Here is a 16,298-nt window from a genome sequence, read left to right on the forward strand (position 1 = left end):
GATAACATCTGTAGAAAATATCCGGTTTGCAAAAGAAGTGAAAAAAACCCTCTAGTTTTATGATTACATTCTGTGATTATCAGGAGATTCGACTTGTAAACAGTATGAGCACGTTTGTCTATATTTAGACACTGATTAGAACGATCGGTAGGAATTGCAGCGCCCTCAAGTGGATACAAAAAGTGTCGTTAGAGCCTTTAGAATGAATACGTGTAAATACTTCCCATCGTCATTTAAAAAAGAAAGTTCTTGCCCGGGATTCCGAGTGGCCCTCCCGTTGATAAGACCCCTACCGAGTGGAACAGCTGTGTGCACGTGCTGTATAAGTGAGTGTTTTCACATAAGTCATCGTCTACTGGTTGTTTGGTCTACAGAGGAAAAACGGTTTACGACCAAATGATTTGGAACGCAAATAAACGCTTTCTGAAGATACTGTCGAAAATATGTTGTTGGAGATTTTTAATATAGGGAATCCAGTTTACGCTTGAAACCGTTTTAAACTAGACCGTCACTAAAACCGTCACGTGACTAGGGGTTAAGTGGTAAGTTATTACCCAGATATTTCTCTTCGCTCAGTTTTATTCTACACAGGTTTATTCAAATTGTGATCTAGTTATCTATGTGTATCAGTTCATTTTGGCTACAAGGGGAAACTTGAGATCAAATTCTGTAAAGATCGTAGTACGGTATTTTAGTTTAATGGTTTGGTTTGTTTTGAATTTCGCGCAAATCTTTTCGAGGGCTATCTGCGCTAGCCGTTACTAATTTAGCAGTGTAAGATTAGAGGGAGGGCAGCTAGTCATCACCACTCGCAGCCAACTCTTGGGCTACTCTTTTACAAAATAATAGTGGAATTTACCCTCACCTATAACGCCCCCACGGCTAAAAGGGCGAGCATGTTTGGTGTGACGAGGTAGTTTAATGGAATAGACATTTATTATTTACTATATTTCAGTCGAGGTTATTGCTCTTTCACGGTGTAACACGTGGAGGAATATATCTCTTGAATTGTTTAGTTCTTTTGTAGTTAATCTCGACGTGTAGAAGTGTAGTGTGAATTCATCACGCGCGTAGCGGTATGCTGGTGGTGTGCGAAAATCACAATATGATACACACCCTTGTATATATAAGTCAGAGTTTTAAATTTGAACTTTCCTGATGATAAAGTTTGGAACTATAGGTTGGACTTCATTAAATTTTTTATTGTATTTATGTGGGAAGGTATGTTTTTCGTATGGTTCTAAATGTCAGATTGGTTAACAAGTTTGTACACTTTGTAGTCTAATAGTTTTTTATTTATAACGGTCTTGTTTATAGAAGTGCACGTGTCGTTTTTGTTTCTTTCGTTGTCAAATAGAAAAAAAAAAAAACATTTTGACGTTAGTATTTACAAATTCATGGCCTGGCATATTTTCTGAAACAAAATCAGCCAAAGTTATCTTGATTTATAGTTCGCACCTTTACGTTAATAAACATAATTTTTGAGATATTCAGAAAAAAAAATCTGAATGCTAAACATGTTTCAGATTAGATATTTTATTCTTTTTCTGTGATCTTCAATGAATTTATGCCATAAAACACCGAAAAGTCGATTACTCCAATATGACTACTTTGCTGTTTTATCTGTAATTTTATGAACTTAGTGTTAGAATATAGTGTATTTGAAATGTGAGTCCTGTATATATATTCGAGTGATTGTTGTTCCACGAGACGGATAAGAAAGTAATGAAAGATAAATTAATACATTTCTAAACGAAAACGTTATTTTATACGATGTTTAGATAGTATATCTCGTCTACTTAGACATTCGATTTATTTATTCTCTGACTTTTTATCAATACATATATTGATCAAATCTGACTATCAAATAAACATCTTGAAACTATTGGATTTTTCTAACTAGCAAAAAACATCTTGGAATGACATTCATCTATCAAAAAGCACCGACAAGTAATGATGCAACAGTGCTATAAATGTTGATGTAAGCTAACATCGTTAAGAAGAAATAACGATCAGATAGGTTCTTTAGAAACAGTTGCTATGGAAACGGAGATTTCTATCCAACGGTTGTACGTTTTAGAAAATGCATTTGTTTTAACTTATTTAGTATCAATTCTTAATTTTTACCTGAAAGACCTACAATTGTGAGAAATGCTAAGTTTCATGGATCAAAACCACTTTAACCGAAGGTATTTAACCCGATGATTCGGTGCAATTACTTATTACTTTAAGGTACGAGTTGTTTACAAAGCGTAACTATAGACAAGAGTATAAGCGTGCTTCTTGTGTGCGTAACAATGTTTTGTTCTTTCTCGTAGGATTTAGGAGCACCGGTAAGCATGAAAGTTGTAGCAGTAAATTTGGATTTCGATACCCGCGTATAACGTCCATTGTGTAGCTGTTTAATAGCAAATAACTGAGAAACAAGACTTTTCCTTTTATTTCAAACTTTCCATCAGACACTTAAATTTAGTTTAGTATTAAGATTATATAGTGACGCAAGTTTTACAGTGTTTAGTAAGATGTTTCAGACGAGTAAAGGAAATTTGTCAGATTAAACAAAATAGTTTGTGTTATAAAATGTTCTGTAGCTAGCTATAGTGCTTACTTCAGTTTATTTTATGTGTTTGATAATTCTGATAAAGCAATACCTACCTGACTGGAATTTAGTCATTTCAAGCGTGGCTGAGAGTTGTAAACAGGATATATTACAGAATCTTAACACATTAATTTAATTTCATTTTTGATCTATAAATGATCTTTACACCGGGAAATTTCACTCACGATACCAATGCACTCTAAATTTGAAACGCCTGGGTGCCTCCTTGGTATGGAAAGTAAATTGCAAATTGTTGCTTACTGAGAGAGTCTGTTAGTAATAACTTCCTGATGTTTGAGGTGGGGAGTTAAAATGGTCGCGTTAAAAAAGTATACATTATCACAAGTTGTTATGGTATTCAAAGGCAACTGCAACAAATCATTAATAACAAAAAAATTGGTAGCAAAATATTATTGGATATACGTTAACTGTAAACCTTATGTATAGTAATAACGGTCATCACACAAAAATGTATCTTGAAACGTAGTTCTCCACTTTACTTTAATAAAGGTTTGAATACTCGTATCAGCCGTCTTGAGATACATTTATACTTCAAGTGGGTTTCTCGTCATCACGAGTCATTAACGCAGTGTTATTTTTTTAACCGCGTATGAAGAAATACTTTTGTTATTGCGGTTTTATTATAATAAAAGTTTATTAATGATAAATTTATTAGACTTTAAATTTATGGATTAGCCTAAGTCTAAAATAATATACGTAGAATTGTATAAGATTGCTACAAAAACATTTTGGCAGATTTTTAACCGAATATGATCTTGCGTTTTTGATTCTGTTATGATGCATAGTATTCAGTTTTCTTTTATTTTGGTAGGCCTGGCATGGCCTAGCGCGTAAGGCGTGCGACTCGTAATCCGAGGGTCGCGGGTTCGTGCCCGCGTCGCGCCAAACATGCTCGCCCTCCCAGCCGTGGGGGCGTTATAATGTGACGGTCAATCCCACTATTCGTTGGTAAAAGAGTAGCCCAAGAGTTGGCGGTGGGTGGTGATGACTAGCTGCCTTCCCTCTAGTCTTACACTGCAAAATTAGGGACGGCTAGCACAGATAGCCCTCGAGTAGCTTTGTGCGAAATTCCAAAACAAACAAACAATTATTTTGGTATTTTTGAGTTTCAACAAGTACAAGTGACGTTTAGCCTAACTTTCACTGTTGACCAGTGATGTAGCCCTGCGGGACCACGTGAGAATGCCTACTCTTTACTTCATGTTCAGGGGGTGCCCGTCTCCCATACTTCAGTTTATTTCCCGTGTTTCTTCCTTATACATTCAAATTTGGATTGATGGGAATGTAACCATGTATAATATGGAACGCATTATGTAAAATAAAGTTTTTATCATTAGCTGAAAGCTTTCTGACCGTGAATAGCCTGCCGTTTTACAGTGATACACCTCGAGCAATGATTTCTGAATTTCTAATTAATTAGTAAAGACGGTAGCCATATTAAATAACCGGTTTGATAACTAGCTGTTCTGTTAAAAGGTTGAGTGAGAGATCTTAGCACGACATAACTGCTGTAGGCTTGTGTAACACAGACTTTGTTAGGTTTAAGCCACCAGTATTTTTCGTAAAAAGGTAAATGTCTTTGCAACGTGAGGCAGCCAAACAGTACACAAAACCTATAGCGACATTATTATTATAATTAATAAGATATACTTGGTATGAAAGAGGTCAATGAAATTTGGTGTCTTATTTTCACAGAAATACAAGGTAGTTACAATAAACTATTTTCGCCATAACAGTTCAGTGTCTGTTGTGCTTTTAAATTATATATATATAAAAGCACATCATTCTCTAACTTACATAAGGGTTACCGTAGAAGCGTTAGCGCTGTAATAAACGTACCTTCAAATTAAAGCACATGCTTAAATAATTTTACAGGCATACTGCGATGGACTGTGAAGTTACGCGTACCAACTTTATATGTCTATTTTTGTGTTTTCAAGCAAATACCAAGGACTAAGATAAGTTTATAAATTCAAGCTAATGTGCATCCTACGTATAGTTTTAAGTTATTTTTACATATAATAAACCACACACCAGTGAACCGAATTTCTTTTAGCACGTATATAACACTGTAGTGTTAAAGTCGTTGTTTAATGGTGTAATTTATTTTAATTTTTCGCTTCACACATAAACTTAAATGTTATTCTCTCACTGTTTAATGAACTAATTCTCATTGTTCTTATGCAGAATATGTATAGCACTTGAACTTTAATGAACTGACTTATTGTTATTAGCTTTCTTCAGAACGCACGTAACTTGAATGTTAAAGTTGCTGTTTACTTAATAACATTGTTTTTTGCTTTCACCAGAGATAATTTTTGAATGTTAAACTCCCTTTTAGTTTTAGTGTAAAATTACGAACTGAATATGTAATAAGTTTAGATTCAAGGTAAGAGATTGCTCAGTTGGTGATCATACAAAGTATTTAAGTTATTCCCAACTGATGATTTTGTGCATCCTTCTGACTTGAGATTTAAGTTTTCTGGAATATTTATTTTTGAAAATAAGTATCTTTTTCAGTTTTGATCAAAAGTTCTTATAAGTTGAGTGTTACAGACTTTTTCATATAAGCTTACTTTCAAGATTAGGTCTTAAGATTTATTATTTGTATAGTGTTAGAATAACATGCACATACATCCAGTTATAGTTATTCTAAATTACAAGTCCTGTATTTACATCCTTTAAAATGTTAACCTTTAAAAGACTGTTTGTTGTTGTTGTCATAACGTTTTTATTTTTGTTTTTCAGCAGTCAGTCAGTGTGTTGAAAACCTGTTTTAGTATGTACATCTCTCACTGGTATGTATGAAGTAGACTTTACACTTTTTATTTGAATAAGTTCTTAATCTTTTTGAAATTAAAACATTTATTTTATTTATTTTTGGTGCAGTAAGATGCATTTGTGTAGTTTTAATCAAAGAAAGAATTTGCTTTATTCACTCATAAGTTCTTGAATTCCATATTATTTTAATTTTAGAATACTCTACAAATTGTTTAAAGTTGTTTCAACAAGTATTGTTCTTAATGCTGTTTTTAGGTGACATAATTTTGAAAACTGCTTGTTGTAGAGTTAATAAACATGAGTTATTTTTAAACTTATATTCTTGAAGCTTCTGTTATAATCATTATTGCATTTTCTCTCACCATGCTTCTGGAACAAAGAAAAAGCTAATAAAAAGTGGCATGTCAATTAATTGGTCCATGATATCTGACATTTTGAATGTTGATTTATATTTAAACAGACAACATGACAGTAAACTACCAGTGATATCTGTCTGTGAGCATATATCTTATTACTGTTTTACATATAAATTCAGATACTGCAATCAGTTTGAGTTAAAACTTTTTTTCAGTTCTTTGAGTTTTCTTTTTCTTCAGTTTTCAAAAGTTAATCTAAATTTAATAATTTATGACATGCTTGTGGTCCATCACTCAGCTCGTTTTGAAAGTTTCTTCTTAGAGTATGTATTTATTCAAACTTGGAATTTTGTTCTACTGTTGTCTTAAGCCTGACTACCTTTCACTTTTCATCATCTCCTTTGTGACATTCTGATTCTTGTTAGCATGCTCAGGTTTTGTTCCTGTTGTTTTTCAGTTCATACAAGGTGTGAATATAGGCATCAGTTGATATTCATTCATATTTAGAGACTTGCTGACAAATCCACTTATTACACGGAATTTACCTCACCTTTAGGAAACACATGACCGCCTTTTGATTTTATCTAATTCTCTCAGCAATAGCTTTTGAACAATGTGCATATTATACAAGTGCTTCATATTCATACACTATCACATTCAACAGTCAACATTCATAGACAGTATGGTGATACAGCAACAAGGAAGCTGAGTAGTAATAGCTAAGCTTGTATTGGTTTGTAAGTGGTTTTATATGTGGTAGTTCATGAAACATTCTTATCTCACATCAAGAGGCCTTTTTTTTTTTTTTCATTTTGATTTATTATTAACAAAGTGGACTGAAAGGGTAATTTTGGGATTCTGATTTAAGGCTAGAATAAAGACAAAACAAGAACTTACGGTATGTGATTTGAGTATTCATGCAGTTTTTGGTTCCATAATCACTAATATGAGTTACAACTGCTGCTCTTATATTACACTTAAGAGATGTTAAACAATTTTTTGTGTTGAATAATATGCTAATGGTCCCAACCTAAGATGCCTGTTGAGAGTTATCTTCTAAGAGTTAAAAAGCATCATATTTCCCAATGTTTTATTTGTACAGTGAATGGCCACTTTATTAGGACATTCCCACACACATTTGTAGAATACTTCATTTATTTTTATAAGTAAAACTAGAGTGGCAATGGAATGTTTCAGGTGACTTTTCAAATATTATACTGAAGTGCCATCACATCATGGTTAGTTAGCAAAACAATGAGTAAGAGCAAACACATCTCCAGCTTTCAAAAGAGTGTCTATATGGAAAGAACATTATTATTCAAGATTGCTTCTTAGACTGATTGTTCAATTATGTGTGTTATCAAAGTATGGATTTAAGTTTCTACAATTGTATGGGTAATACAAAGGACATTGCAAAAACTGACATTTAACCATTGCTCTAAACAAATTCTTATTTTTCAGATGCAAATAGAAAAGCACAATTTTAGTATTGTGTAGACAAAAACTGGGTACAAAAAATGGCCTGAGGTCATGTTTTTTGTGGGTTTTTTTCTCTTTGCTTAGAGTAGATATTTAAAAGCAGATAGAGCCACTTGGTTTTGATCCTCTGTATATTGTTCTAATAATTCAATCTGCTTTAAGTATGTTTGTGTAGGAAACATTCCTGTGACATGTGGTGGGTTATTTGATCCTTCTGGAAGGTAAAATAACATCCAGACTGTATTTGATTGTTGTTTGTAATCTTATCAAACCAACAAAGCTGCACATCTCTCACATTGATAGACAAGATGAAAATTGAACAATCTATCATCTAAAGTTGGATTTAAAAGAATAACAGATATTTCATTTGTCTTCCTTGGCCATCATAGTCAGTGTACTTAAATCCATAGTCTTGGTTATTATGTTTGACACCATAAAATCTATGAACCAGTTGGTAGCCATACTATTTGATAAATAAACTACAGTCAAACAAGAAACCTTTTGGGATCTTGTATTTTTAGCCATTGGAAAATATTTGCTAATTACTTTGAAATATTCTTGTAGTATCTTCAACTATGCTGGTACACAAAAAAAAATGATACAAATGCTACTTGAGTTCTGTACTCTGAGCAGGTGTAATTAGCTGATGTGGGTTGCCATGAAGCTCCAAATTTTTGGTTTTATATCATTTAATATACTATGAAATTTTAATGTTTATTATACCCATATTTGTGATGATAATTACATTTCTCAATATTAAAATCAGTAGTAATTGAAAAATATTCCAAAAGTTTAAAACTGATGTTATAAAGATGCACAAAAATTACCAAAAAAGCTTATTGGTAAATTACCATAATGTGCTTTTTTTACAACAAATGTTGTGCTTACAGCTAGATGCTTTTCTTCAAATTTTGACCATTGTTTACAATTGATCTAAATGTTCATAATCATGCCTGAACTGGTAATAAAATAAAATGCCAGTGCTCCTTAATGGTCACTGATTAAACACTAAAACCTAGTGTTTTTGTTAATGTTTTTATTTCATCTGGTTAGTGCTAATTTGAACCTTCAAATTATTTTTTGTGGCATAAATTAATGCCACATAATTAATTAATAATAAATAATCACACTTTATTTACACTCCCAGTGGTGTAAAAAAACGTTTGCATTTTTCTGCTTTAGTTCAGTTAGGGTTAAACTTTGCATATTTATTATTATCAATAAATAAACTTGATGTTGCTTTACAATTCAACATAAGACCATTTTAAAAACTTTAAGCCTTTAATATATTGTACAAATGTCTACTAAAGTGTTTACATTTGCCCTTTGTTTACATTTTTTGAAATTAAGTTATTTAGATAGTGAGGTGTACTTGCATTTTCAGGACAGACAGAAGCTGAGTTTTATTATAACTGACATAGGTCTGTTGTTTTTCCAATATTTTGCTAGCTTTTGATGTTTTATACTTTTATGTTTCTTGCTATTTTGCAATCTGGACCCACTTTGTTAGTGATGCAATATAATGCATAATTATCAGACAGTTACACCACCTTTCTCTGCTTGTAACAATTACAACACCTTTCAGAATCTTTCTAGTAGCTAGAGTTATAACTGTAAATGAATCAAATATTCTTGCTAGCAAAGTAAGAAGTTTTCTTTTGTGTTTTAACTTGGTTGACACAACATTATGACCCTTAGAAAAATAGTTAAGTTTATTTGTTCTGTAAAGCACACAGACACCATTTGCGAACTTCTTTGTCACAGTAATTCAATTTATGATTTATGAAATGATGACAAGTGTTGATGTACTTAATAGGCACTAATTTTTAATCAGGACTAAAGATATGTTAATATGTGGTATATTACTTTCTTCCTGTGCTGGCAAACATCAGGTTTGTATGGACCCAGTGGTTACCAGGTGGTGTACTTGAATAGCTACTAACATAAATGGGTATTACATGTCTATCTGCAACTTTGGATAATTTTAAATATTAATTAAACAATTTGAAATAAAATCTTCTGAGTTTCTGCTTACTGATTCATACATAGAGATACCTTTTGATGTCTTAATTTGTGCATAGGAAGCCTTGGAGCATTTTGTAGACATATCTTTATTTACACTCCCATAGTTCAGACCATTGATTAAAAAAACTGATAACATTCATTATTCAAGAGCATGTGGATGCTAGCCAAGTCAGAGTGATCAACAGTCCTGGCATTCATTCTACTCTGCTGCTACTATTTTGGAACAAAGTGAATAATGTGGAGGAGCCCACAAGTGACTAGTCTTAGTTATACTGTGTTGTTAGTCAACTTAATTGCTTGAAAGTATGATTAGACCATATTCCTTGATTATCTAGTTTTTCCAGCTTATTCATATTGCAGATTTGTATGATGATGTGATATTTTAGTCAAGTTCTGTAAGACATGAACTGGTATTATTGTTGTGCTCAAGATAAATATATTTCTTATAGAAAGGAAAGGATGCCTTCAATTAAAAAATCTGGTTGATCCACAAAAGGTTTAATAGATAAAATTTATAGAAAAGCATCACATATTTAAGAGATTTAAATTAGCTGGTATTATGGGAGATTAGAAGCTTTATGAAAGATCAAGAAAGATGGTCAAACAGGAAATTAGGACATCAAAAAGGATGTTTGACAAATAGCTGGCTGAAAAAGTAAAAATTTAATAGTAAGGATCTCTTTGAATACATTAATGATAAACAAAATGTTAGGATTGGGGTAGGATCTTTAAGGGATGATAAAGAAAGGCTAGTATATGATGGTTATGAGATGATTGGTTTATTCAATTTGATGTTTTTCAGTCTTTACAAATGAAACTTTGAGCAGTATTCCTCATCTTGAGGAAACAACTTAGAACAAGATGACTACATTAATTTTGAGCATGTTAAGATAAAATTTGAATGTTTGAAGAAGGACAGATAATATTTCCCTATGAATTTTGAAAGAGGATAAGGATTGGATATATGAGCTACTTGCTGCTATTTTTTGTAGGTTCTTGAATAGTAAGCAGGTGCCAGTGGATTGAAAGCTAGCTAATGTTACTTATCTTTTAAAAAGAGGTGATAAATATTGCCCCAGTAATTATAGACCTGTTAGTGTTTTATTGGTTGTGGTGGTAAAAGGTTTTGAAAGTCTGATAAAAAATTGTTTGCAAAGTCATTTAACAAAGTTTAGAATTTTAGTGGATAGTCAACATGGTTTCACTAAAGGAAAATTTTACTATATAACCTGTTGACATTCTTTGAAAAGGTTACTGCTTCCATAAATGTGAGAAAGAGTGTAGATTTAGTGTGTCCTTTGTCTCTATTCAGAGTAGATATATAAAAACAGAGAAATTACTTTGTTTTGGTGCATTGTATATTGTATTGGTAGTGCAGGAAACATTCTTTGACATGAGCTAAGTTTTAATAGTTTTAGTTTAGACAATACAACAGCAAAGATGGATCAATAGGTTCCTTGTTGCCCCTAAGCATTTTGTAGATATTATTTGTATTTCTCTCTCTGCACAGAAATTGTAACATTTGATTCAGTGAGAAGATGATAGTAAAATAGTCTGTTTTCCTTTCAGAGTAGTAACATACTTTTTACCTGTAATCTGCATAACTACATCATGAGAAGATATCCTAAATAGAAGTAAATCTTTAATACTTGAAGTACCATATTTATAGTGTTTTGTATGTATGGCTCTGCTGTCTTGTGTTGGTTGTTACATCAAACAAGTGCAAAAAAATAATTTTCAAGCATTAAAGCTATGTTTCAGTTATGATATATTTTTCATATGTGTTCGTATAACTGTACTGTTAGAATTTCTTTAAGACAAAGGCTTTCCATGCATTGGCATTGCTTCAGTTCTGATTTTAGACAAGTTGTCAACTTCAGAGTATACCTTTCACACCTTTTCCATAGTCTAATAGTTATATATTGATCTCTTTGTACAAGTCATGCTTTTATGTCTATAAACACTATAATTATTTTTGTTTCCAGGCTGCCTATAACGTATCTACAAGGAGTATTTTGTTTTTTGCTATTGCAAAACATTTTGCAATACTAGAGAATAAAATTATCATATGATAGCTTTTTATTACAACTGAAATCAGAGCCTCAGAGCTTTCTGAGTCTTCTTTTATGATTGTCTGTATTGTTTAACATAATTTACTTCTCTGTAGTTAGACCCCCCTTTTTTTTTTTTTTAAAGAAAACAAGGTTTTGTCCTAGATCCTTTAAAGTGGAATGAGCCTGTCTCTATAGACTTAGATTAAAGTGAAGAATAAAATCACTAAAAATGTAGTACCAATGCCATCTTACAGTAAAGCTGCAAATTAACTGAAGATAAATGTTACTTGGAAGTATTATAAATATTTTTGTTATCTTTATTTGGTGTTTTTCTTTTTTACAACAAAGTAATCTGTCTTATTATTTTTACCCATGTATATTATTCATTTTACATCTTTTCACAGGAAGCTTTATTGGTGTTGTCAAGATCATGTCTCTGTCAGGTTAGCATGTGATATTGCCATCACCAAATGCATGTCAATCTTAATTTTATTTGGAACTTGGGGATTCTCCAGGTTCTCAAGAACAATTTTAGGTTGTGATAGATCCAAGTGGTTTTGGGAATGGAGGCTTCTAGTCTTATAATAATATCTTTGTGGACTTTCACTTATTTTAATTTCAAAGGTGCACCTTCTTAAGTGGGTATAACACATTTCAGAAAATGCCAAATGTATTGCTGTCAATCCTTCATTTGTAATCACCTTTAGGTAACAACCACTTTTTTACAGCTTCAATCAAATTCTGATGTCTAAAACTCTTTATATATTGATTATTTATCTAAAGCAACCAGCCAGCACTAATATTTATCCCTGTTAGTAGCAACTATAAATCAAAGCTTTATTAAAGTTTACATCTTTGATTGTGTAAAACATACTCATCCAAAGTATTTTTCATAGCTTGTGTCAACAAAAAAAAAAAGTGGTCATTTATTTAATTATAATGATAACCTCTTATCAACACCATTTTATTATAGTACTGTTCTTGTTAGCCCCAACTTCTTTTTTATTTAGTAGCCATCATAACAGGAAAGTTGTGTCCCACTGTCGCTTTTGTGAGAACTTCTGTAACATTTTCCAATAAGATTAGCTCATATAAGACAGTTACTGAAGGAATACAAACCCAGTTTTTGTTTACTCTGCAGCACACAAGTTTTTTGAAATGGAACAGCATACATTTCAACAAGCTCTGATTTACTATGCAAAAAGCTGATTCTGCAATTACACTTTTAGAATCTCAATTGCTGTTTCATAGCTGATGACCTAATGATACAAAAAACATGCTCTCTCTCTCCTACAAAAGTTTAGATGTGTGTTTTTCAGTAGAGGTAGTACACAAAAAGCAAAATACTGTTTAATTCATTTCCTACTAATCCCTAAGCTAACAAAAACATTTTCATTGCTTCCCTTGGAACTGTATTACTAACCCACTACTGCTAAAATCCTGGGGAGGTGTGTGTGTGTCCTGTCTAAATTACACAAGTTTTATTTTGAAGAACATTGTTTGAAACTCCTTAAAAATGCATATATCCTTTTCTTCATCATATTGTTAAGAATTTTGGCTGGAACACCTTAAAAGAATTGGTACACCACCCTTTAAGTATGTTAAGTTTCCACCCGTTCTTAGTTTCTACACCCTGCTGAAACAGCAAACTTTAATTTTTTAACCAAAAAACATTAAGCTTGTCTGTTTAGACTGTATTTTAAAGAGAAGTACTTTTCCTGTTTTTCTTCTTTGTGTGTGTGTGTCTGCCAAATCAAAAGTGAAAGTTTAATATTCATGAATTTCTAAAAACATAGTTTTTGTAAGTTCACAGTTCTTGAGAAAGATGGAGAATATATTTTGAGACTTTTAAAACTTGTTATTGTACATACATTTCATATGTTTTGTTGCTGATAATATATTTTATTAATTATTTTTATCAGCTTATTTACGTGGTGTAACTCTTTCATAATGCTATAAAATCACAATGAGTACAAAATAAATTGTCATTAAAAAAATTGGAATACTTGTGTAAATAAGTGAAATGTAAATGCTGTAGTTATAAAATTAAAATTGAGTAAAACAAATGTGAATCTTACAACATTCTTTAAATCTGTTGAGCTTCATCATTGTAATTAAATATATAGCAGTTTTTTTCTCAATGTTTTGTAAATATTGATTTAATATTTGAATTGTTATTAAATTTTTCTATAATTTTTAGGAAAGTAAATGATAACCATATGGTTCATTTTGTATTGTATATTCTTGCTGATTCTACACATACTACATTACTTTATAATTAAGAACTTCTGATATAGTGTTATAGAACACGATAGGTGTTTGATAGGAATTTGTAAGTCAAACATCAGTTCAACTTATCTGATGAATTAATATTATAATAGTAATTTATTTTTAAATGTTTATAGTTCAGCTTTTGCAGCAGTTATTAACATGAATTCTGTGTTTTGGATCAGGTATCTAGTGGTCTCTTTGGTCACCTTTTGGAGGCAGGCAGCAAAACTAATCAACCAGTGGATCTAATATGGAAGAAGTAAAGCTGGATGGTTTAAGAGAGTTTGGACATTTGTTGTGGATTAATGATTTTATTCTGACATGTGTGTTTAATGATATGCATTCAGTATTTCAATGTGCAACTCCAGGTTGATGTAGTGTCCATCGTAGACGAAGACTTCTTTTACGCTTTTATTTATAATTATTTCTATATTTTGTGATGGTTTATTTTTTAAAAATATATCTTTGATCTGAATGGAGAGGTTGCTTTCTTCTGTACTTTGAACTTGCACTATATCAGTGAGTGTGTTAATTGGAGGAAAGACAATGTCTGGTTACGGGTATCAAGACTTCTTGAACAGTCTTAAAAAACTTTCAGATGAAAGAACACAAGAGGTAATATATGTTTTTTATATTATTTAAAATAGTTCTTATTTTGACATCAGCATAATGTATTCAGACCTTAACATTCAAATATCTTTTAAGCAAATAATATATGTAATATATTTAAGGTAATATATGTTTTTTATATTATTTAAAATAGTTCTTATTTTGACATCAGCATAATGTATTCAGACCTTAACATTCAAATATCTTTTAAGCAAATAATATATTTTGATGATATACAACATAAGATCATTATAAAATCCTCCAGACTGTGGAAATCATTAAAAGATTAACATTAATATACTTTCCTGATAGTAATACTATTTGAATTGTAAAAACTGGATTGTATATTAATATTTTCAATTTTAAATTATAGCAATATTTAAAATAAAACTGTTAAATATGAACTTTTTAACTTTTTCTTGTGATAGCTTATTTGCATAGTACTTTATTTATCTATTTTTTATGAAGCTATTTGTTTGATGAGGAACAAAAACAAAAATAAATGTTGGAAAATATAGAAAATACAAAGCTCAGCAGGAAGCTGAATTGAAGTATTCAGAGGTAGAAGGTGGTTTTCTGTATGTTATCTCCTTAACAGAAGTAGAACATTTAACATTAAAATGTAATTGTTTCTAAACTTTTTTTTATCTCAACTGCATATACAACATTCTTTTATTTTCAGGACATGAAAATACTTTATACTCATCTTCATGGAATGGGGGCGTTATCTTCTCTTCGAGAAGCATCTCTTAGAAATTTATGTAAAACTGTGAGATATGAAAAACATGATGCTAACGACATCCTTTACTGGTAGGTACACTGCCACTTCCTTAAAAACTGTATCTGGAGAAAATTATAATTTCTACTGTAAATAATTCTTAATGTGTATGGAGGAGTAGAGATTTCTTAAGACTGGGGGTTTTAGTGGATTCAGACACTATCTTTTCCCCCACAGACACATTATAAAAAAAATTACTTGAAAAATGTATAGTAAATTTCTAATGATTAAATGTATCATCCATCGTCACTTTGGACACAATTTCTCTATGTATACTCAATCATGAAACTTAGAAATCATGCAAGATAAAAAAATTAAATGAATTAGACTGGTAGCTTTTTGCAAAAAAAAAGTGGTGTAAAATTTGCATCCACACCAGGTACACTTAACTCTTAAATACTAAAAGCCTTTCTATGTTTAGTTTGCTCTAATTCTATCAACAATTATGTTACTCTGTGCACTGAATAGCCTCCTTGAAACAGTATGGATCATGCATCAGTTTACCCAGAATTCTTCACTCTCTCATCTTTTGTGCAATTTATTGTGCATTTATCAGTTGACTGTACAAAATCTAGATTTTCGTTTTTGTTTTAATAGTTGCACTGTTAACTTTGCTCACTATTCTGAAGTCATTGTTTTATGCTGCACCTGTTTCTTCCAGTGTTGGAAATTCTGCAAATATTTTGAAACTTTACTTGCATAGTCTTCTTGTGTGTGTGGAACGCTTGTGGCTGCATTGTAGGCTCTTGTTTATCAACATTTTTAATATCTTCATTCTGAATTGTTTGCTGACGGCTGTGAGAGTCTTCAAATTTATGTGGGTGCTCAGTTCTAGAACAACTGTCATTTTTTAAATTCTAAAACACTATCTTTTGCTCAAGGCTATTAACCTTCACTGTCTGAAGTGCAGGATATGTCAGTTAGTTCTAATTCCAAATCTTTCTCTCTCTTTCTCTTTTGATCAGATGTGTTTATTTTAGATCTTGAACTAATTTCTATTATGCCTGCAGGTGCTTATATTATGATAGATGATTTAGTTCTTGAATATTTGCATTTTTCATTATTCTGATTTGCTTCTTTTTCTTCTAAAGGTCTTCACATTCAGGTCAGGGGGTGAAGGCATCAGTGATATCTCCTACTTTGATCAATCAACAGCTTTATGCATTGCCTGCTGTGGGTTTTGTTGAGACTTTCTTCTTAAATGTATATTATAAATTATCAGTTAACCCTAGTTCCTTTGCTATGATCAGTGTAGATCTTTGTTTATGAGTCCAATCTATAACTGGCTGTGTTGACCAGTTCTGATAGTTGTTCCACATCTTGCT

At 31.6% G+C, this 16,298-nt stretch overlaps 1 protein-coding gene across 9 annotated transcripts in view; it reads left to right on the top strand.

Annotated features, from left to right (window-relative positions):
- LOC143229404 (rap guanine nucleotide exchange factor 2-like) overlaps window positions 1-16,298 on the top strand; it is a 171,031-nt gene that overhangs the window by 19,176 nt on the left and 135,557 nt on the right. For 7 of the 9 annotated variants that reach the window (XM_076461689.1, XM_076461688.1, XM_076461696.1 and 4 more), the window contains 3 exons: window positions 5,369-5,418; window positions 13,769-14,201; window positions 14,878-15,005. In XM_076461689.1, coding sequence (XP_076317804.1) covers window positions 14,133-14,201; window positions 14,878-15,005 — 197 coding nt within the window. In that variant the 5' untranslated portion in view covers window positions 5,369-5,418; window positions 13,769-14,132. Of the gene's footprint in view, window positions 1-314; window positions 543-5,368; window positions 5,419-13,768; window positions 14,202-14,877; window positions 15,006-16,298 lie in introns of those variants that run through there. The other 2 variants (XM_076461690.1, XM_076461691.1) reach the window with 2 other exon arrangements.

This window comes from Tachypleus tridentatus, chromosome 10 (assembly GCF_004210375.1).
Source record: "Tachypleus tridentatus isolate NWPU-2018 chromosome 10, ASM421037v1, whole genome shotgun sequence".
In the NCBI taxonomy this organism is placed as follows: domain Eukaryota; kingdom Metazoa; phylum Arthropoda; class Merostomata; order Xiphosura; family Limulidae; genus Tachypleus; species Tachypleus tridentatus.